We start from the raw sequence: 23,970 nt of genomic DNA, 5'->3' as shown, positions 1-23,970 counted from the left end.
ATGTGCAAGATAAAATGGGAGAGGTAGTGAAGGGGAAAAATTAGATTTTTGTTTGTCTTAGATGATATCTGGAACATGGACTACTACATAGACAAGGTATGCAGATTCTCAGGAGAGCTGTTGAAAAGTGCTAAAGAATTGCCCCTGGTACCAAAGACCCTTGGGGGTCTTCGATGCGGGAGGAAATATGTTAAAAAAGAAAAAATGGGCTAATGGAAATGACATCCTCTCAGCATTAAGGTCAAGTTATCACCATCTTCCTTCACATATGAAAGTTGCTTTGCACATTGTGCCATTTTTCCAAAAGAGATGCTTTGCTTATTGTGCAATATATCCTAAAGATTATGAATTCAAAGAGGATGAACTTATCATCTTGTGGATGGAAGAAGGTAAAATTCAACAATCATATATGTGACTGGATTTGGCCGGGTGAGTGTTTTCATCATTTATGTTCAAGATCACTTTTTCAAAAATCAATGAGCAATGGTTCTAAATATGTAATGCATGACCTTGTACATGATGTAGTTCAATCAGATTTCATCAAAATCGAACTTAAGTCTAAGAAATTGGATACTAAGCTACCAAAAATATTTGAAAGTATTTGTCTAAGAATATTCTTGCACATCCATGTGTCCTTATACATGTTTGGACTAGACTCAATGTAGTACTTTTTGATTTGTTGTTGGAGTTCAAAAAGTTAAGAGTAGTATCTTTAGAAAGATACTACATCACACATTTACCTATCATTCAATTGGAGATTTGATACATCTAAGGTATCTCTACTTTTCTTACAAGATGATCAAAAGTTTGTCTGACCATCTTATTTCATTGAAAAAACTTGTTATTAAGAAGTGTAGGAATTTGGTTGCTTCATTCACAAGTTTCTCAATGTGCTGCAAATTAGAAATTGATGACTATGAGGGAGTGAATGGCAAAAGTAGTTCTACTGATTCCAAGCCGCAATATTATCTTGACTCTTTTAAATATTTCGAAGGCTGGAAATTGATTAAAGCAAGGATCTCAAAGAGTAGAACTTTTAAAGATTGCCGAATGTGAAGAGATCATGGATTCATGGCAAAGTTATTTACAGAAACTTCTACAAGGCTTGTTCTGTTTCCAGAGATCAATTTTCTTCCTAATGTAAATTTTCTTCAGATTAGTGATTGCAAGGCTTTACATTCTTTACTTGAAGGATTGAATGGCCTCACCTCCCTTAAAAAAGTTATCTAAAAAAATTGTACAAGTCTTGTTTCTTTTTCAGATATCAATTTTGTTAGCAATTTGAATTCTCTTTAGATCAGTTGTTGTAAGTCTCTACAAGCTTTACCAAAAGGATTGAGTATTGTTCATTGCTAAAAGAACAGTGAAGAAAGGGTAAAGGAAAATGCTATTCAAAGATTACTCAATTCCCTACCATTCAAGTTGATGACATATTCATCTACCATTCAGAGAAGGAAAACGAGCCGAGCTTTTATTTCAGAGCGTTCAATCAGACAATCATTTCATTGCATCCAAGGTTTGTTATTCTCCTAATTACGCCTCAACCATTCCAAAATTTATTGGGAGCAGAATACTTTTTTTATCCTCTGCGTTAATTTCTAAGTGTACTAAATCATTATCATTTTATCTTGCCAGATGATCATCAAGAAGACACTCGAAGCAGTAGTTTGTCCAGGTAATTTGGAAATTTTTGTGAAGATTCATTTATTATCATCTTGAATTTAATACCTTGTATTTGAATATTGACTCTAATTTTGAAATGGCTTTTGTGATGATATTAGATAATATTATGCTTAGTATTTTTGTGTGAGTGAATATTAGATGCAGAATTTGAACTAAGTTTGCTCATTTTTTCTATGATTCAGATAAGTGGTGTTTCTACAATTCAGGGGAGGAACATTTAAGAGTAGAATCTGAGCTTATTTTAGATCTCAATATGAAGAAATTGATCAGAAAAATTATCTCATTCAATCCCAGCTTCGTCACTTTCTAACAACCAAGTGGTGTTTCTACAATTCAGGGGAGGAACATTTAGAGTAGAATCTGAGCTTATTTTAGATCTCAATATGAAGAAAGTGATCAGAAAAATTATCTCTTTCAATCCCAGGTTCGTCACTTTCTAACAACCAAATCTCAGGTCATGACCTAACCACGACACCATGAACATATTGCGATGACAAGAGGCATGTGAAACCTGAAAAAGTGCAGTACTTGCAGGGCAGCAATGTAGGCGCTGGATTCAGACAGTTTCTTGATCACCAAAGGCAGTGTGTTCACGTCTTCTTCCTCCATTATTTATAAGCTGGTGAACGGGGTATGTTACAGAATTTTATGGGTAAAAAGTGTCGTAATTTCTGAGCTATTGTTAGTAAATAAGTGTCAAAATTTTCTGAAATTTGTGTGCATAAAGTGAGAGAGAGTGGTAAAAGGGTGTACATGGGATCTTGGTTGGACTTGGGGTTTGGGTATAAACTTGAACGGATTAGACTTGTAATATAATCCCCAATTTTATTCACCTGAAACTCTTATTTTATGGAAGTCGGCATGATTTTGTCGAACTATGTAAGTTTGGTGTTCTCTTTATGTCATAGATGTCGGCATGTCATAGCCAAGCTATCTTATTTTATCGTTATTTTTCATATCTCATGGATCCCATCCAACAAGATTGCCGATTTCATTGAGTTTGTCATTGGAAATTTTGTTATCATGAAAAGAACAGGTATTGTTGCAGAACCTCAGAATGTATAGTGAATCGGTATAAAAATCTTAAACAGCAGAAGAGTGCTTTTTACTATTTCGTGTAAATTTAGTTTCTGAATTCTAAATTTAAAAACCATTGAATCGGTTGCGATGGCCAACCAAGTGTGCGGCGGCACACCAGACACGATGCTGCTCGAAACTTCACAAATCCTTGGCTACATTTACCACAAAATAATTGCATCCAGCGGCACTGTTCAATCATCACAACGCCCCGCCTCAAAGCTCATGGATGGACACCATCAAAGAGCCTTTGTCAGAAAAAGAAAAATCTTCTTCAGAGAAGCCCAATGTTGTCTCTGTAAGCTCATACTAATAAAAAGAAAATGAACTGCTGATAGTTTTTTTTTTACAGTGAAAGTTTATTAGTTTTGTTTGTAAGGTTTACTGCTGATTAAAATAATGAAAGAAAATTGAGTACTTTTTGAGAAATACATTGTAGGTAGAAGTAGTGAAGCCAAGCTTTCTGATAAAAAAAAAAAAAAAAATTATTGAACCTGGTAAGCCACGGTTTTTATAGTGACGCATGCTTTTTAGGAATAAACACTAAACAGCCATTCTTATTGTAACTTGGTGGAGTCCACGCAGTATTCCAAGAAACCAAAACATCGAAATTGTTAAGCTTTACTGAAATTCTCAAATGAACAATTATAGTTTATAATTTGTTATTGCAAATGGTGGAGTCCACACGGTTTTTCCAAGAAACAAAACGTCAAAGATGGTTTTTTTTTTTTCTTTGTAATAGTCCTCTTTTTGCGTTTGTAATAGTTATATTTTTGTGATTTTTGTGAGAACTAATTATTTTATTCAAAACACAGTATTGGCTTTTGACTTGTGAAACTGGTTGAGCTTCCATAAAAAAGAACTCGAAGTCTATTTTCTTGATTTCATTGTTCTTTTCTGTGTCTATCCTGATACGTTAAACCTTCTTTTGACAGACAAAACAATAGAATGGCTGTGGGGCAGCTCTTTCTCCCTGCGTTCCTTTAAGTGTTGTTTGACAGATTGACTTCCCCTGAGTTGCTGCAGTTTGCAAGCCAAGAGGGGATACGTTCGAAGCTGAAGAAGTGGGAGAAGAAGTTGAAGTTTATTGATGCTCTGCTCATTGATGCGGAAGGGAAGCAACTTATGGACCAGGCTGTGAAGATGTGATGGATGATCTCCAGGACTTGGAAGACCTTCTGGATGAGTTTGCAGCGGAAGCTTTAAGGCGTAAGGTGGTGTCTGAAGGTCGTGCTAGCAGTAGCAAGGTACATAGCTTTATCCCTGCTTGTTTCTCTGGGTTGTCTCCTAGTGCTGTGAAGTTCAATATCAGCATGAGGTCCAAGATGAGTAGTATCACTAGCCAAATGGAAGAACTGAGCTTGGGCTGGAAAAGATTGCCAGAGGAGGAGCATCAAATGCTACATGGAGAAGAACAGACAGTTCATGTGTGCCAACAGAACCTGCTATTTACGGGAGAAATGAAGATAAAACCAAGATACTTGATATGGTGTTAAGGTATGAACCAAGTGATGTCAACTTTTCTGTTATAATTGAAATGTCTCTCTATATATTTTCATTTTCACAAGAGAAAGTCTTACAGATCATTCATTTAAGTTGAATTAGAAATCTTCAAATCTGTCAATCATTCATTGGACAGTCCAGGAATTTTCTTCTTTCTTTTTTCAGTTTTTACCAAGAAAAAAAAAAAAAAAAAAAAAAATTATACTGCTTTTTACTATGCATATATGTGTGAATAATCTCAAATACTGTTCCGAACAAGGATCTTTTATGAAATAATGTAAGTACTTTTTAAGGATGCAATTACCGATGGCACCGAAAGCAAATAACTTGAGAGTTGAGAATGAGAATGAATTTGCAAGAGACCACTGGTCATTAAGCATTAATCTGATCCTAATTTTAGACCTAAAATTTAATTGATCATTTTTCCATATAATGTCATTTTTTAGGTCTAATTTTTTCATGGAAAATCTTCATTTTCAATGCTAAAATTGATAACTATTTTAAGTTTTATCACAGGCTTAAACTCTTTGCACATTGAGAAGATATCTACGTTTTATAATAATTCCATTTGGTTTAACTGCAAATTATGATATACTGAACTTTCTTAATGATCACCAAATTTGGGTTTCTTTTCAGTTAATGACTACATGTTATTGACGACTGGACTGAAAAGGGAGCTGTGATTGCGGAGGTAGTAAATTTGGGTGTGGAAGGAAATGGTCACTACAGCTCTAGATGGTTTTAGCCCAATACAGGTAAATGCAACACATACTATGCTTGATGTAGAAATTTCAGGAGTTAGTTTTTGCTGCAACACAATATTGATCAAAATATATGCAATTTGTAAAATAAAACATTAATGTTAGATTTGTAATCCTGAAAAAGAATTGATTACAATTAATAATTATAAGCTGCCTCTTTCTGGAAACTGCTAAGCCGTAAAATATTGGTCGTCGAGAGAAGAAAATGTTTAAAAGCCAAATAATGAATATACAGATTGCTTCTCTGTCATGAATTTTATCATCTTTGAAATATGAACTAAACCACATTATTTTTTCAGAATCATTATGCAAAATAGGTGTCGTACAATGAAAAAGACTAATGTTTAATAACTTTATTTTAACTATTAAATTGGACGTCTCCATTGATTAAGGATGTAGCGATCATTTGTATGTTAAATTAAGAATTTCCAGAATCCATTCTACATTTGTAGTAGTTGAAAACAGGGAAATAAAACACCAATCTCGTCAAGGAGCCAACTATTTTTGCAGCAATCAACCCACAAGAAGATGAAACCTATTGCGTTCTTGGAGATGTATTATTAACTCCAGACATTCATTGGTTCCATCTTCAATTATGTGGTTAACTTGGGATAATGTGAGAAAGTTGGCAGATTTGGTGGATGAACTCTCAGCATGATGGACATGGAATGAGGATCTGTGAGAAAAATGCTCAGACTTGTATGTAAAATCTGTAACTACAAGTACAGTAACGCTAACTGAATAGCCTGTGGAACTGCTATAGAGATTCGAAGGAGGGTAGACAAAAATTTCAAATTGAAAAGAAGAAACTTCCTTCTGTTGGAAATTCATATGCTTTTCAGAAGCACATAGTAACAAAAATAATGGTTTTAGCAAAGGAAAAACTCCAAAATCTTATAATTAATAAATCAAACCGAAGCTCCTAGCGTAACTAACTTTCAAAACCCCCGCGGTAGGCTCCAACGGAACTTTCTTTAATTCCTAATGAATTCCCGCGGGGTCTATAACGGATCTTCTTTTCTTAATTTTAAAGTTACCTGGGTTACAAGAAACCAAACTAGAAGCTGATTTCTCCGATTTTAGGAAACCCCTTCGCTAATAAATAACGCCAACGCCTGCTCTGATAAACCTCTCCACTTCTTTCCATCATTTTTTGTTGCTTTAACCGTGGAAGTAGTTAACTTCTCTCTTTCAGTTGGCATAACAAGAAAACTATGGAAGCAGTTCAGTTCTCTCCTCCCGTTGGCTACGTCTTCGATCCCACGGACTGCGAATTGGTGGGTTTCTATCTTTGCAACAAGATAGCGAACAAACCCATTCCTGGTATTGATTATTCCATTCCCCAATATGATCTATATGGTTCTGAAGAACCCTGACAGATTTGGAATTTCTTTAAACAACGGCTTGGAGAGGAACGTGATGATCAAGATTTATACTTCTTCACCCAATTGAAGAAAAAGACTTCAAAAGGTTCAAGAATCGATGGTAGTGTTGGAACAGGGACATGGAAGGGAGAAGATGGCGGTAGAGAAATAGTAAATGACAATTTGAGGATTGGGACTAAGAAGAGATTTCGGTACGAAAACAAAGACCCCGATCAGCACGGTGGATGGATCATGCACGAGTATAGTTTGGATTCGTCTTTTATGGGTCCAGATCAACATAGCGATTACGTGGTTTGCCGTATAAGAAAGAGCGAACCAGCTCTGAAGAAGAACAAGAGGGGAAAGTGTCAAGAAGTGGATTCTGAAAAGAAGAAGAAGAGGAGTAAGGTTCAAGAAGTGGATTCTGAACCACTACCACTCGCAGTACCGCCGGCAACAAGTAGAACCGCCCCCACCACCACCATGGTGCAACAACAAATACAACTTGAAGATGAGACAAGAGGTTTCTAATGATGAATATGCTTCGGCCATCCACCAATATATGTATCAAAATCAACAGAATTATTCCCAATACTCCATCGTTAATGATATTTTTTACGGTTGAAGATCCTTCACTCAACTCAGAAACTTCTTTATTGTATAATGTTATGCCTGGGAAAGTAAGGGCTGACGTGGGAGGGTCACGTGGAGAATGACCTGCTCCCGTCAGAACAACAAACACACGTCAGGCCTGCCAAACGATATGGAGCTCCCAAGCGTCTATTTCCCTGCTGTAAACCGTGCGAAGTCAGCTTGGGAAGAAGGTGATGGGACATAAAGCCGGATTATATCCTGACAATCACACCAACCCAAGGATTTAATGATGATTACACGCTTTAGCTTGATATAAGAAGAGGAAGACTCCTTCATTAAGGGGATTCGACCATTTTTACAAAAATCAGTCTCTCTCTCTCCTGTAAACAACACATTTACTTTTTCCTAAACCTCTTGTAAGTCAGTCCGCTGTTGCGACCTGACCCACACTATCATTATCAATACAAATCAGTGGACGTAGGATTTGCTACCTTAGCATCCGAACCACTTTAAAAACTCTCATAGCATTTACTTCTCTTTTTATATTCATTTTCACGTGTGCTTTTTGATCAATCAACGTTGCACACGTATTGGTTAGTTGGTGCCCAAAATCCCACATCAACAGTTTGGCGCTAGAAGGAGGGCCTGATTTAGTGTCTACCTTTCATCAGGAGAATCTTTGACCTACTGGTCCTACAACAGCAAATGGCCTGCCAATCTGAGCCGGAGCAAGCTAATCAGCGTACTGAAGAAGTTCCAGTTTCACAAAATGCTGCGGGGGATGTCCCGGCAGCTCCACAACTTGACCCTGCCATCAGGAACTACCTGGAGAGGTTCGACAATACTCTCCAGACGGTCAACCAAAGGTTGGACCGTTTGGACCAAGGCATGTCATCTACCACAGCTAGGGCGGTGCAACCGCCAAAGACGCCTGCAGGTCGCGCGAAAGCACGGCAAAGGGCAATAGCCCGTGCCGCGAGCACTGCAGCGCGTAGGCACAAGGGTAAGCAAATGGCAAAAAGTAAGCCTACGGGCTCCCAAGGACCAGCGAACACAAAAGGTGCCCCGAGCAGGGTATCGGCAAAGCTGAGACTCGGCGAAAGAGTGAATCCCGAGCTGTCCCATGCCATGTCGCAGGCAAACCCAAGTGAAAATGCTGGACGCGATTATTCTTATCACCACCAGCAGAACGACCCCGATCGTTATCATGCGGGTGGCCCCCATACCTCGCGGGGCGGTTCGTACCACCGCGAGGGTAGTGAAAATGCCCCGCACGATCCACCGCCTTCACACGCCTCTAGTCAGCGTTTGTCGAGTGCGGCTGGAAATGCTGGCCGAGGCGAGGCGAGGCGAAATCTGACCTCCGGACCTTCCTGAACCACAATCGAGAAGGCCGGACTCGCACGGGTGAAAGCAATCCCCAATTGACTCCGTTACCACAAATTGAGGAGCTACAGCGAGCTCTGGACAGGTTGAGGGAGCGGCAAAACGAACAGGTGCAGGTCGCCTCTACATCCCCTTTTTCTCCCGAAGTGCTAGCTGCTCCACTTCCACCAGGGTTCAGAATGCTAGATATGCGGCCGTTTGATGGGAACTATGATCCTCAGGATCACTTATATGAGTTCAACAACCTGATGGAGCTCCACCAGGTTTCGGACCTTGCAAAATGCCGTTGTTTGGCCGTGACGCTGACTTCTCACGCCAAGCGGTGGTTAAGGTCGCTCCCGGCGGGATCGATCAGTTCGTGGCCTCAGATGAGCACGACGTTCCTCCGGCATTTCCAAGCCAATCGAAAGTTTTCGATGCCTTTAAGCTAACTCAGCAACATAAGGCAAGAAAGAGACGAATCCCTACAATCTTACATTGACCGATTCCACAGGGAACTCAACAAGGTGGCCCACGCTCCAGAAGAGTCCATCCGAACACTTATAATAGCTGGCGTTCGCCCGCAAACCGACCTGTGGAAAGAATTGCAGGCTGAGGACGATATTTCCCTCACCAGATTCTACAACCTGGCATAAAAGTATCTCCGAATAGAGAATTCATTGGCGGCACTCCGCCGTCGCGATCACGGCACTTCCAGCAGTATGTCTGGTCGGGGAGATAATAGGAGAGCTGATCGCAAAGGAGACATTGACGATCAGCGAAAAGGGAAGAAACCTCGCTACGAGCAGAAAAAATCCTATGCTTCTGTTCCTCGTCGCGACCGCGATAGGACTCAATACACTCCATTGAACGTGTCCATATCTGCAATCCTCGACAAATCTGAGGAGGCCAGCTTGCTCGGTGAGCCCGAACCAATGAAAACTCCTGCTACGGCCAGAAACAGCAAAAAATACTGCCGTTACCATCGGGATAACGGGCATCACACTGATGAATGCCAAGCTCTAAAGCAGGCTATCGAAGAGCTCATCAAGAAAGGGCACTTCAAGGAGTACATTGATGACTCACCAAAAGAAAACCAAGGGGAGCAAAAGAAAAAGCATCGTGATCGCAGCGGGTACAGCAATGTGAACATAATTTTCAGAGGTCCGCACCTTGCGGGAAACACGCGAGGAGGGCAGGAAAGGTATGCTCGCGAAGCGCATCACGACCCGATCAGGGTAATGAACACTTCGCAGCGACCTCAAAAAGCCAGAAAGGAGGAACCAATCACCTTCTGCGAGAAGGAGGCAGCTCGCTTGCACCATCCTCATGAGGATGCTCTGGTGATCATGCCCTTGATAGGGTGTCATAATGTCTGCAGAATGCTTGTAGACAACGGAAGCGCTGTGAACATCCTGTTCAAGTCCGCTTTCGATAGAATGAACCTAGTTGAGGCCGACCTGAAGCCAGCCTCGATGCCTCTGTACGGTTTTACAGGGGATCACCTGATCCCCAAAGGGACGATCCAGCTACCAGTCACGCTCGGCGACTACGACGAGGTGACTAGGGTTACTGAATTTTTGGTCGTGGACTGCCCATCGGCCTTTAATGGAATCTTGGGGCGACCTCTGCTGAGAACCTTCAGGGCAGTCACTTCCATTTATCACCTCAAGATGAAGTTCCCCACTCCAACGGGGATCGGAGAAGTAAGCGGATCGCAAAGCGCATCTCGCGAATGCTATGTAAAAGCGGTACAGATGGCAGATAAGGGCATTTCGCGATGTGTGCCCCGCCAGGCTATGGCGATCAGCCGGATCGAGCCACAGCCTGGTCCAGCGGAGGATAACCTAGATCCGTGAATCCAAGAAATCCCCCCCAGCGACCCGGTTGAGGATCTGTCTGAGGTTTCGGTCGATCCGAAAGAGCCGAGCTGAGTGTTAAGGATTGGAAGCTGTCTCAACCCACAGCTCGCTTCCGAGCTGGTAAGCTTCTTAAAGGAGAACATTGACGTGTTTGCCTGGTCGCACGCAGATATGGTCGGGATCAGCCCGGACATTATTTGCCATTCATTTAATGTCAGCAGTGAAGCCAAGCCAGTTCGGCAAAAAAGAAGGGCGATGGATCCGAAGCGGTACGCTGCACTAAAATCAGAAGTGGAGAACCTTTTCCGGAATGGATCCATTCGTGAGGCTCTCTACCCGACCTGGGTTGCCAACCCGATCCTGGTAAAGAAGTCGAATGGCAAGTGGCGGACCTGCGTAGACTTCAGCGACCTCAACAAAGCTTGCCCGAAAGACAGCTTCCCCCTGCCGAGAATCGACCAGCTCGTTGATGCCACCTCGGGGCACGAGCTGTTAAGCTTTATGGATGCGTACTCGGGATACAATCAAATCCTGATGTATAGACCAGATGAGGAGCATACGACCTTCATTACGGACCGGGGGCTATACTGTTACAAAGTCATGCCCTTCGGCCTCAAGAATGCGGGTGCAACCTATCAGAGGTTGGTCAATCGAATGTTCTCCGACCAGATCGGGAGGACAATGGAGGTCTATGTGGACGACATGCTGGTCAAATCCCAAGTCACCTCAGAACATATTACGCATCTCGCAGAGATGTTTGACATACTCCGACTCTACAGAATGAAGTTGAACCCTCTTAAATGCTCATTCGGGGTATCATCAGGAAAGTTCCTGGGATATATGGTCAATCAGCAGGGCATAGAAATGAACCCCGAAAAGATTCAAGCTCTACTCGATATGGAGAGCCCGACCAGCAAAAAGCAGGTCATGAGTCTGAACGGGCAGATAGCGGCACTTAGTCGCTTCATATCAAGGCTAACAGACCGCTGTTTACCATTCTTCAATGTTCTGAAGGCCAATAAGAAGTTCGAATAGACTCTCAAATGCGAGCAGGCATTCCAGAGTATAAAAGAACACATTGGGAAGCCACCTCTCCTCTCTAAGCCTCTTCCACAGGAAATCCTGCTCATCTACCTGTCCGTCTCCCAGTTCGCGGTCAGTGCAGCTTTAATACGGGAAGAGGAAAAGGCTCAATGGCCAATATACTATGCGAGTAAGCGTCTGTTGGATGCCGAGATGTGGTATCCGGAAATGGAGCGACTAGCTTTTGCTCTGTTGGTCGCGTCCAGAAAGCTGCGACCTTACTTCCATGCCTATACAATCAATGTGATGACAAATTACCCCCTCAGGCAGGTCCTTCAGAAACCAGAAGCCTCGGGTAAACTCCTCAAATGGGCCATGGAATTGAGTCAGTTCGACCTAAAGTATAGGCCCAGGTCGACCATTAAAGAGCAGGCTGTTGCCGACTTCATTTCGAAATTTTCTTATCTCCCAAGCGAACAACAGCCTAGTGAAGCCGCGCAAGAAAGTATTCAGAACCTGTCGACTTGGAACCTCTACGTCGACGGGTCATCAAACAGGAAAAGAGCTGGTGCGGGTCTTCTCCTTGTAAGCCCCGAGGGGGCTCGAATTCATGGTATTCTCCGGTTCGGGTTTAAAGCGACCAACAATGAGGCCGAGTACGAAGCTCTGCTCACCGGGTTGCGACTTGCCAAAGAAATGGGTGCAACCACGATCAACATTTACAGCGACTCTATGCTGGTCGTCAACCAAATTCTAGGGGAATATCAAGCCAAGGAAGAGAATATGGTCCGCTACCTAAAAGAGGCTAAGACCGCGCTGGGGTCGTTTAAGCACTTTGAAATCGCTCAGATCCCCAGAGACAGCAATTTTATAGCGGACGCCTTGGCAAAGATAGCCTCCTCGCTGGATTCAGAGGCTCCAGACAATATTCCTGTTCGTTTCGTCGGTGCTCCAACAATCAGCTCGACCGAACAGGCCATAAATGTGGCTCAACCGGATTCTTGGATGGCCCCCATTACCCAGTACCTCAAGGATGGGACCTTGCCAAGCGACAGGGTCGAGGCAAGGGTCCTGCGAGTAAGATCTGCTCGTTTCACACTCATCAGGGACCAGCTGTACGGAAGAGGATTCAGTGCCCCTCTCCTCCGATGTGTAACCAGTGAAGAAGCAGATTACATCATGAGGGAAATCCATGAAGGGATCTGCGGTAACCACACAGCTGCTCGATCTCTTGCGAACAAGGTTGTTCGTTAAGGATATTATTGGCCCCGGATCTAGGAAGATACGCACAACTTCGTTAAAAAATGTGATAAGTGCCAGCGGTTCGCGAACATTCCGCGAGCCCCCTCGCACAAACTGACAACAATGTCTAGCCCCTGGCCGTTTTCCATGTGGGGGATCGACCTTATCGGTCCCATGCCGGTTGGAAAGGGAGGGGTCAAGTATTCCGTGGTCGCGGTTGATTATTTTACAAAATGGGTGGAAGCCGAACCTCTGGCCGCGATCACGACCAGAAAGCTTAAAGACTTCGTTTTCAAGAACATAGTGTGCCGCTACGGAATTCCTCACACCCTCATCTCGGACAATGGAAAGCAGTTCGACAATGAGGAGTTCAAACAGTTCTGCGACGAGCTGGGCATCCATAAGAAATTCGCTTCAGTCGCCAGACCGCAAGCAAATGGCCAAGTTGAAGCAGTCAACAAGACCATCAAGCACACTTTAAAGGCCAAACTGGGGGCAGCCAAGGGGAATTGGGCTGACAACCTCCCCGAGGTCTTATGGGCATACAGGACAACTCCAAGAACTTCCACCTCAGAGACCTCTTTTTCGCTAGCATATGGCTGCGAAGCGATGATTCCTGTGGAGGTGGGAACCGGTTCACTTCGGAGGGACTTGTACGATGAGGTTGAAAACGAAGCACTTATGAGGGCAAGTTTGGACCTCGTTGAAGAATATCGCAGCAAAGGCTTCGCTAAGGATAGCAGCCTACCAGCAGCGACCAAAGAGGTTTTTCGATTCAAAGGTCAAGCGAAGAGATTTCCAGGTCGGTGACCTTATATTGATGGAAGTTCTGCTCGGAACCAGGGAACCAAGTGCAGGGGTATTAGGACCTAAATGGGAAGGTCCATATCGGGTCAATAAGGTGATCAGACCGGGGACTTACCACCTCAAAAGGCTCAATGGTTCCAAAGTACCCCGAGCCTGGAATGCCGAGCACCTTCGACCATACTATCAGTAATCCCGAACTCAATCCTTGTTAAGATAGTTCAATTTTGTTTTGTAATTGTAAAGTATTATCTTGTTCGCTTGTAATTCATGAATAACATTGCCTATGTAATTGAACTAAAATTGCGAACAAGCGCACGCATGTATGAAAAAGCGAACTGTAATTAAAAACAAAATGTATTTTCATTATGTACAAATATAGACCCACTATCAATGGAGCCAAAGCTCGTTACACTACGGCTGGTCGGGGGGATCCTTCGAAGCAGCGCCCGAACCCTCTGCCTGGTCGAGCCCCCTGGCGGCTGCTGCTGCTGCTTCATCGTCTTTCTCTGCCAAGAGCCGCAAAGTCTCTTGCCAACCCGGTGGGAAGGCGGACACGTTGAGATCCGGGTTCTTTGATCGCAGTGTGTAAATAGCCCCGATCGCCCAGTCGGCGGCCTTTTCCTCCGTCTCCTCTGACTGAATCCGCATTTCCTCAGTCAGTGAAGCGACCTTTTCGCGACTCTCCTGAAGTTCGGCCTCAAGAGCTCGCTTCTCCTGTTCGGAGGCCTCCCTCTCCTGTTCAGCCTTCTGAGCCCATATGGAGGTCGTTTAGATCTCCTGGTCCTTCTCCCCCACCTCCTTGGTGAGCCTGGCGGTTGTCTTTTGAAGCTCCTTCACTTCCTCCGCACGTCGCTTGAGCTCCGCCTTCTGGAAGTCTACAGTTCGCAAAGCGGCATCCTTTTGGACCAGGTACCTGTTCGTCGCGTCGAATGCCTCTGTTCTTTCAGCTTCGGCGGACTCTCGGCTTTTCTTAAGCTTCGCGATCTCATCTTGCTCGCTGGACTCCTTCGCGGCTCCCAGCCGAGTCCTCTCCATGGACATCCTCATCACAAGTAGAGCTTGCGAGCAAGAAATGGTTAGAAATGAACCAGAACAAAGTTTTAAGAGAAGCTCGTTTACCTTGCTTAGATGCTGGAACGACGTGGTCATAAGGTCGTCGCCCGTGTCAGCGAACTCATCATACGATTCCGATAGTCCACACTCGAGCAGAGAATAGACTATCGGTTGCAGATACTCGGGCAGGCTCCCCAGCGAGTCCAGCACTGGCATGTCCGCCGCCTTATCGGTGGTGGTCGCCTCACTAGCAGGTTCCTTGCCTGACCTCTTTGAGTCCCTTCGCAACCTCAAGGGCTCTTCCTCGGTTTCGGTCTTAGACTCTTTGGCCTGAACCTGTTTCCTCTTCTTCGACTTTTGAGCCGGAGCCTTCTGCCTTGGGCGAGTCGATGGTGCCTGAGCGACCTGCTCCACCCTGGTCGTTCCTTGCACGGGTTGGGGCCGTGAGGGCGTGACAGCTCGCGCTGGTTGTGCCGGGGTAGGACGAGCAGCTTCGGTCGCCCTCTCACTCCTCGATCGAGGGAAGACGAACGGTGCTCAGCGAGACTGCCCGGACTCCTTCGGAGGCATAACTTCTGCAGGAAAGTGCGTTAGTAAACAAAATTATTCAGTGACCAGAAAGAAAACTAATGTAGCTTACCTTCTTCAAGGGGTTCTAAAGACACGTTGCTATTAATAAAACCGTACTTCCGCAGGTTCGCAGTAGTCACTAGTTTCCTCGCGTCTCGGCTTTCCTCGGGCAGCACTCCAAAAGATACAAGTCTGTCCGGATCGTCAAGCAGGTCTTGGTTGGTCGTTCTATTGACTGCAAAAGAAGAGATAGGTCGTTATCATAACGCATGCGAACAGTTAATATACCTAACGAAGAAGAACCTACTTGGCGTCTGGAAGTGGCAGTAGCCGTCATAGCAGAAAAAGAAGAATTTGGTCTCGTAGGCTCCCGCGTTGCTGGGATAGCTATGTATCCCCTCGGCAATTGTAGGTCACCAGGACAAGTAATACGAATCCTTGTCCCTACTCTTTTTGAGATAATAAGCGACGCCGAGCTCCACCGCCGTCGGCTCTCCCAAGCCGCTCTCGCAGCACGCGATGTACATCACGACGGCGATGGCATACGCGTTCGGTGTGAGCTGCATCAGTGCGATCCCGAAGTGATCCAGGACCGACCTGATGAAAGAATGGAAGGGAATCATCCCTCCACCCTTGAAGATCTCTTCGGAGATCGCAGCAAGACCGTCGGCAGGATGTCGCGACGACCTGGTGTGGTCGAGGAACACCTCTGCTCGGACATTATACTATCTTTTAATCCTATCAAATTCCTCTCGGGTGAGAACCGAGAAGACTTCAAGGGACGCGTCCGCAGGAACTTCCCGCGTGGACGAGCTGGTTCCTTCCTCGGGTCTGGACGTTGACGGATCCATTCGAGTCTGCAACATCGACAGACACGGTCATTTAATCCTTCGTGTTTTGCCCGGTGCGACGGCAAGGGACAAACTCCCAAAACCCTAATAGTAACTCGAGCCGCCAACCACGGCTCAAGTCCGACAACCGTGGCGCGTCTCTGGTGGAACACCGAGAGACTCAATGCCGTTGCCCATCAACCAAACAAATGCAAAAAAAAAAGAGGAAAAAGAGAATCTTACCTTCTGGGATGAATAACCGAGGCCGATACTCGTTTCAGTTGTCTGAGAAGCGCCGATCGAAAAAGAATGGTTTCTGGTTTGCAAAGGCTTGTCACTCGAAGCAAAAGGGATTTTCGTGACCTCATCTGAAAAATGTGAGTTCTTATATGGGCAACGAACCGACGGCCGCAACCCCTTGGAACCGAAGCGACAACCTTCTCTCTCCTACCCGCATTTAATGCGCCCCACATCGCATTAAATGCCATAAAAGGGGCTGACGTTTCAAATGCGTTGTGCAGCCCAAAAGCTGTCAACACGACGTTGAGTCAGCACACCACGCATTTAATGCACCTGACACATTACAGTGCGAGCAGAGTGCCCGACAGCGCGGATGCAGATTCATTGAATCTCTCCACAGCATAGAAAGGAACGTCCGACGAATCCAGGTCGCTAGAATGATGGTCATCAGGTCGTTTGGACGAGGGTGGCTCGAGGTCTTGCTCGCAAAGGATTCTGCACCGAGCTTCTTCCATTTAGGTCGAAATGACCAAAACCTATCACGGCACGAGTTAGTTTCCAAGGTTCGACTCTCCAAACCTTACAAACTAGGGGGCTTCTGTTATGTCTGGGAAAGTAAGGACTGACGTGGGAGGGTCACGTGAAGAATGACCTGCTCCCGTCAGAACAACAAACACACGTCAGGCCTGCCAAACGATATGGAGCTCCCACGCGTCCATTTCCCTGCTGTAAACCGTGCGAAGTCAGCTTGGGAAGAAGGTGATGGGACATAAAGCCGGATTATATCCTGACAATCACACCAACCCAAGGATTTAATGATGATTACACGCTTCAGCTTGATATAAGAAGAGGAAGACCCCTTCATTAAGGGGATTCGACCATTTTTACAAAAATCAGTCTCTCTCTCTCCTGTAAACAACACATTTACTTTTTCCTAAACCTCTTGTAAGTCAGTCCGCTGTTGCGACCTGACCCACACTATCATTATCAATACAAATCAGTGGACGTAGGATTTGCTACCTTAGCATCCGAACCACTTTAAAAACTCTCATAGCATTTACTTCTCTTTTTATATTCATTTTCACGTGTGCTTTTTGATCAATCAACGTTGCACACGTATCGGTTAGTTGGTGCCCAAAATCCCGCATCAACATATAATTTTTTTTTTTTAAGGGCATTTAATCGGACGTGTTTTTAATTGTCAGTTTCTATAATAGCCAAGTGCATCAGTTTCTTGAAATTTCATCCGAATTGGTTGTCTTGTTTTATTTAATAGTTTTAATTATTTTCAAGTTCTCCTAAAAATTAATCAAAGTATAAAAACTTTAATTTACAGAGTTCGACTCTGAATTTATTGGTTGCAAGTGAAGTTAGCAGAACTGTTAGTTGTTTTGCACTAACGTTAGTTGCAGTGGCTCAAAGTTGTTGGCCTTTATAGTAGTCTTGTTGAAAGTACCGCTGCTGGCTTGCTAAGCTTCTGCTTTCTGCAATTTATTGAGAGCTGTTTGGTGCTCAAATGTGAGTTTTGGTTGCTGTAGATTCTCTTACCGCCTTTTCATGGTTATGATTTGCTAGGTCTAATTTGTAGTTTCGATTTTGATGTTATTTTTATGATCCACTGGACTTATGCCGTTACATATTACTGATTGTTGTTTGCAGAAAAAATAATGCAAAAGGTACGAGGGACAGGAGTGCCCAAGATACCCCACATTCTATAGACTACAAGTACATCTCGATAATTTGAACGAGGAAGAATGAACTCTATTTGATCACTTCCTTATTCCCTCCACATTTTCTTTTCAGGTCTGTCAATTTCTAGCACCTAAACTGAGTAATCAATTACTCTCTTGATTGTCCAAAACAGAGTGTTAACTAAACAAAATAAAGACAGCAGCGTGAACAAAATAACAATAAAACAAATCACAGATAGTAAACACAGAGAAAATAGCACGCGTGATTTACCTTGGTTCATCCACTATGGGCTACATCTAACCGAGTCAATATTATTGCAATACTTCCTCACATCTCTCGTTTACAATAAATGATTAGTCCTATGATTGTTATCACACTCATAACAAGAAAAAAATATGTTTATATACTAGGTTTAAAGTGACAAAACTTAGTTTTACAAGGATTCATATTCCTAAGTTTAAACCCAATAAGGAATTAATGACTTAAAGAAATCCTACAACAGTTATACATGGAAAAAGGCCCAAACCGCCTACGGGTCTGGGGGCATTGCCCCCACAACCCCTGCCCGCTCACCGAACAGCGGGACCTTCGAATGCGTCCGTGTAACCCATTAATGCTAAAATAGTCGACAACTCCAACATTCTCCCACTTGGTGAATACTTCACACAATGAAGGCCTACCTCATCAACACACCATATAAACTTTGCTAAGCTCACAGCCTTGGTAAGAAAATCTACAGCATTAACAAGTGTATCAACCTTCTTTAACAACACCAATCTTTCCTCCACTTTTTGCTTAATGAAATGGTATTGTATGTCAATGTGTTTTGATCGCGAGTGAAAGGCAGGATTCTTGGCTAAGTAAATAGCCCTTTGATTGTCACACGCTATCTTCACAGCATCAAGCTTGAAACCAAGCTCTAAACTCAATCTTCGAAGCCACATAGCTTCCTTGCCAGCATGTGTCAATGCCATATATTCTACCTCAGTCGATGACAAAGCCACAGTACTTTGCCTTTTACTCATCCAACAAACAGCAGCACCAAATAGAGTTAATACATACCCACTTGTAAAACGCCTACTATCAAGATCACCTCCCCAATCAGCATCCACAAAACTTGTCACATCTAGCTCATCCCCAGTTGCCATGCCTCCATAACATAATACTAAATCAGAGGTCCCATGCAGATATCTAATAACCCTCTTTACAGCACTCCAATGCTCCTTGCTAGGATTTGACATAAAGCGACTTAAAATTCCCACTGCTTGTGCAATATCAGGTCACGTGCACATCATGGCATACATCAAACTACCTATAGCACTAGCATACGACACATGTGTCATTTCTTCAGCATCTTCCTCAGATTTAGGGCATTGATCTGTAATACCTTCTTTTCTACTAGTACTCTTAGAAAATATACTATATAAAATATACATTCTTAATAAATGAAAGGTAGTTGGGCCCAAAATTTTTCTTTGATCAGTAGACAATTTCACTCCCAAAGTCATAGGAGTCTTCACAGGTTTGCAATCTGCCATGTTGAATTTCTTCAACACCTCATCAATATACTTTCTCTGCCCTAACCACAATTTACAACTCTAAAGATCTCTTGTAATTTGCATACCCAAAATAAAATTTGCAACTCCAAGATCCTTCATGTCAAATTGTGCAGCCAACAAACCCTTCACAGAGTTTATCAACTCCTTTCTATTCCCTATCAGCAATATATCATCTACATATAAGGTTAAAATAACAAAGACATTTTCTAACCTTTTTACATACACACAGTGATCCACATTGTTGCGGCTAAAACCATGTTGAAGAACATAAGAGTCGAACTTCTGGTACCACATCCTTGGTGATTGTTTAAGCCCATACAAAGACTTCCTTAACCTACACACCAAGTCTTCTTTCCCTTTACAGACAAACCCCTCAAGTTGCCTCATGTAAATTTCCTCCTCTAAATCTCCATATAAGATTGCCGTCTTTAGATCAAGTTGATTTATTTCAAGATTATACGTAGCAGCAATAGATAGAACATACTTGATTGATGTTAACTTGGTCACAGGAGAGAAAATCTCACCATAATCAACACCCTCAATCTGCGAGAATCCCTTTGCAACGAGCCTCACCTTATACTTTGTAATTGTTCCATCTGCCAGCAGCTTTCTTTTGAACACCCACTTGCAACCAATTGTCTTTCTATCCTTAGGCAATTTACATAAAACCCATGTATTATTCTTGTACAGTGACTGCATCTTTTCATTCATTGCAAGCTCCCACAGATTTGCATCTTCCATGGCTCTTGCTTCATTTATAGGTTCATCACCCGTCACATTCAAAGCATGCAATCCACTCAAGGCACTTAGAGAGAAAAGAATGGTGCCCTTCTAACTCTTGTAGATCTTCTCAAAGTTGGCGACGCCACAACTTCACCATCAGAATCTTCATTTGAACCATCCACAAAACCCTCATCAGCCATACTATCAAATTTATCTTCATGATCAAATTCTGTAAGCTCTACATTATCAGTCTCTGCAGCAACATTAGGAGTCACCTCCTCCTCTTGCTTTATTGTAGTCACATCAAACTGAACTTTCTTTGACTGTTCAAGATCTTCAGGAGCTCCCACAGGTTGTTTTACCTCTCTAAAAAGAACATCTCTGTTGTAGATGATGCTTCTACTCACAAGATTCCATAACTTGTACCCCTTGATGCCATCTTTGAATCCCACAAACTTGCATTTCTTAGATTTACTATCAAGTTTGCTTCTCTTCTCCTTTGGCACATGCACATACGCATCACAACCAAAAACCCGAATAAAAGACAGATTAGGCTTCTTACCATACAAAGCTTCATACGGCGTCATGTCTTTTACAAAAGAGGTAGGAGACCGATTCTTCAAAAATTTGTCGTATTCAACATACATCTAGCCTTCTCTAACAATGATCGATTGAGACGTTCAGCCACTCCATTCTGTTGAGGCATGTAAGGTGTAGTTTTCTGCCTTGCAATTTTGTGTATCACACAAAACTACTCGAACTTACCAGAGCAAAACTCACCGCCATTATTAGTTCGCAAAGCTTTAATCTTCCTAACAAGCTGATTCTCAACTAAAGCTTTAAATTCTCGAAATTTCTCGAAAGCTTCAAACTTACTGCACATGAAATAAACCCAACAGTATCTAGAAAAATCATCAATGAAAGATATGTAATACCTGGATTTACCAACAGATTCCACTAGAGTGGGCCCGAAAACATCACTGTGAATTAACTCCAAAAATTTTGTTGCTCTCATGCTTGTCGACTAAAAACTAACCTGATTCTGCTTGCCTTGTAAACATTCCTCACAAAACCCAAAACTCATGGACCAATTACGAATACCTTCAGCCATTTTCTGAGTCACCAAAGTAGACAAAGTCGTCTCCCTAGTGTGCCCTATTCGTTGATGCTGCAATGTTGCAGAATCAATTTCTTTTCCAGCCTCCTTTTTTGAAACATAACCACCCAAAGAGGAATTTCTTACAACTAATGCCTGTAGCCTGTAAAGTGTACCATGTCGAATTTCTCGTGCAATAATCATAGATCACCAAGTCATCTTGCAGGATGTTCTGTCACAACTAAATACTATACCTACGTCAGCCATTATTCCAATAGTGAGCAGATTTCTACTCATACCAAGGATGTGCATCACTTCAGGGAGCATCCTCACTGAACCATCATGCAACCTCAGCCTGATTTTCCTATAGCCAATAATCTTCAGAACAGTATCATCTACTGATAGAACATTTCCTCCATTGTATGTCTCGTACTCACAAAATCGTTCCTTATGAGGTGTCATATGGAATGACGCACCACTATCAACATACCAGACTAATTGGTCTGATCCAGCCATAGACGCAGTAGCCATATACATATCACCATCTAATTCTCATTTGTACGAGGTTTTAACTTCCTTCCCCTTTACCGGTTTGTTTCTGCAATCTTTCTTGAATTGCCCGAATTCCTGACATCTCCAGTATTTAATCTTACCTTTATCCTTGCTCTTAGATCTACCTCACGACTTTCCCCTATCGCCAGACTTATTAGAATTCCTATCAAGGTTTCATCCCCTAGCAATTAAAGCATCCCTATACAAACCCTCTGAACCTCTTCGTCGCATATCCTTTGCAAACAATGTAGAACATACAGATTCCCACGACATTTGTGTTAATCCTCCACCACCAATCGCAACAATCAAGTTGTTCCACGTATTAGGTAGCGAGCATAATGTTACCACTTTATCAGCTTCAGTGAGTTGTACATCCACAACCAGCAGTTGATTCACCAGAGTATTAAACTCATCCAAGTGTGCAGCAAAAGAATCCCCATCATGCATATGGAGATTGTAGAGTTTCTTGCAATGAAACAACACATTCACCAAAGACTTACTCAGATACATATTTTCCAGCTTCTGCCATAAACCCTTAGTCATATCCTGATCCATCACATTCGTTATAATACAGTCCTTGAGATAGATGCAAATCAAACCTCTGGCTTTCCGATCCATCTTGTCCCATTCAGCAAGTGCGGAACGATCAGTTGCTGATAATTCTCCTCCATATGCCATTGCAGGTTTAGACCCAGGCGTACTTGACGTTGCAATTTCAAACGTTTCACTCGTCATAACAACGACTATCCTGACTGTCGGCCTATCATTCACAATTGTAGCCCACAAATCCCTATCAATGAACAGATCCTCCATCCACAGTTTCCAAAGCTCGAAGCATTTGCCGTCGAACTTCTCAATCTTAGCATTTGATCCTGCCATCTCTAAATCACAATCTAACAAAACGTGAAAGTTATGATACCAATTGGACGAAATAGAGACAACAGGGAGAACAAAATAAAATAAAACAAATCACAGACATTAAACACAGAGAAAATAACACTCGCGATTTACCCTGGTTCACCCAATATGAGCTAAGTCCAGCCGAGTCAATATTATTGCAATACTTCCTCACCTCTCTTGTTTACAATGAATGAATTACCCTATGATTGCTATCACACTGATAACAAGAGAAAAATATGTTTATATACTAAATTTAAAGTGACAAAACCTAGTCTTACAAGGATTCTTATTTCTAAGTCCAAACCCAATAAGGAATTAATGACTTAAATAAATCCTACAGCGATTATACATGGAACAAGGCCCAAACCGTCTACGGGCTCGGGGGCGCTGCGCCCACCACCCTCGCCCGCTCACTAGGTAGCAGGACCCCTGAATGCGTTTGTGTAACCCATTAATGCTAAAGTAGTCAACAACTCTAACATTAACTATGTAACTCTTGCAGGAACTAGGAAGAATTTATTTCTAATGGTAAACCTTATCATAAGGCACGTTAAGATGATATGAATTACCGATGCTGATTTATTGAATTGCCAACAACATGCTTAGCAATTGGAAAAACTCATGGCTTTACAGAGAACATATGCTCAAACTTATACAAACTGTTTGTTTAATAAAATTAAATTCTTGAAAGATATTTACATGTTCAGTTTGATATGCATCTGAAGGAAACCATGGACCCTATAATACCCTTTCCGAAAGTTTGTCATATCAAGTTTGCTCTATTTAACAGTTTTTACTATTTTTCAGCTCTATGAAGACAGAGGCTAAGAGCAGAACATTATTGCTTTAATGTTCCTTAGCTATTAGTCTCAAAAAATTGTTCCAAGGAATAGAAAGAGTATTGTACACTTGTTTTTTCTCCTTTGAAAGAGAGCATTTCAATCACCATCCGTGGACGTAGGCATCTTGACCGAACCTGTAATGCTAACTTTATTATTTAGTAAGCTAATTGATTCTTACTGACAATAAGTAAAAGTCAGTTTAGTGTTTGTTTATCAACTACCTTTTAAATGAACAAAGTGTAAGTTATTTATAAACTTCATCAAACATTCTCTGTTTAAGCTAGATAATTGTTATAAGGCTACTTTAATCGAGAAACGACGGTTAACAAAATTTACTAAGCGAGTTTTATAAACTTAGGTAGTGGATTAAAACAGTTTCTTGGTCATCAAAAGCAGTTTGTTCGCCTCCTGTTCTTTGATTATATATAAGCCAGTGAAGACTTTACAAAATTCGATGGGTAAAGAGAGTAGTAATTTCTGAAATTTGTGTGCTTACAGTGAGATAAAGTTGGAGAAAGGTGAACATGGATTTTGTTAGTAAATTAGACTTGTTCTCTCATTCTCAATTTTAGTCATCTGATTATCATCTGTGCATATAGACATGATCTTACTACACCGGGATATTTCCACTT

The 23,970-nt window shown here is 42.6% G+C and overlaps 1 protein-coding gene and 1 long non-coding RNA gene across 2 annotated transcripts; both read left to right on the top strand.

The window, feature by feature from the left end:
- The first annotated feature begins 945 nt into the window (after window positions 1-945).
- On the top strand, window positions 946-2,588 carry LOC116121515. The gene is made up of 3 exons (XR_004126737.1): window positions 946-1,516; window positions 1,636-1,675; window positions 1,866-2,588. It is a non-coding gene; the product is annotated as an uncharacterized LOC116121515 (long non-coding RNA).
- Window positions 2,589-3,908: 1,320 nt separating this feature from the next.
- On the top strand, window positions 3,909-6,919 carry LOC116121495 (NAC domain-containing protein 2-like). Its single transcript, XM_031407444.1, has 2 exons — window positions 3,909-4,187; window positions 6,404-6,919. The coding sequence occupies exons 1-2, from the start codon at window positions 3,909-3,911 to the stop codon at window positions 6,917-6,919; spliced, it is 795 nt and encodes a 264-aa protein (XP_031263304.1).
- The last annotated feature ends 17,051 nt before the right edge of the window (window positions 6,920-23,970 follow it).

Source organism: Pistacia vera, unplaced genomic scaffold (assembly GCF_008641045.1).
Source record: "Pistacia vera cultivar Batoury unplaced genomic scaffold, PisVer_v2 Contig99, whole genome shotgun sequence".
Classification (NCBI taxonomy): domain Eukaryota; kingdom Viridiplantae; phylum Streptophyta; class Magnoliopsida; order Sapindales; family Anacardiaceae; genus Pistacia; species Pistacia vera.
This window is presented reverse-complemented; position numbering and strand designations above follow the sequence as displayed.

Excerpts from the sequence above, each read along its gene's own strand:
- LOC116121495 (XM_031407444.1), top strand. The coding sequence starts at position 3,909 with ATGGATGATCTCCAGGACTTGGAAGACCTTCTGGATGAGTTTGCAGCG. Across the intron at positions 4,188-6,403 it reads GAGAAGAACAGACAGTTCAT|ATTTGGAATTTCTTTAAACA; the intron begins GTGTGCCAACAG and ends GAACCCTGACAG.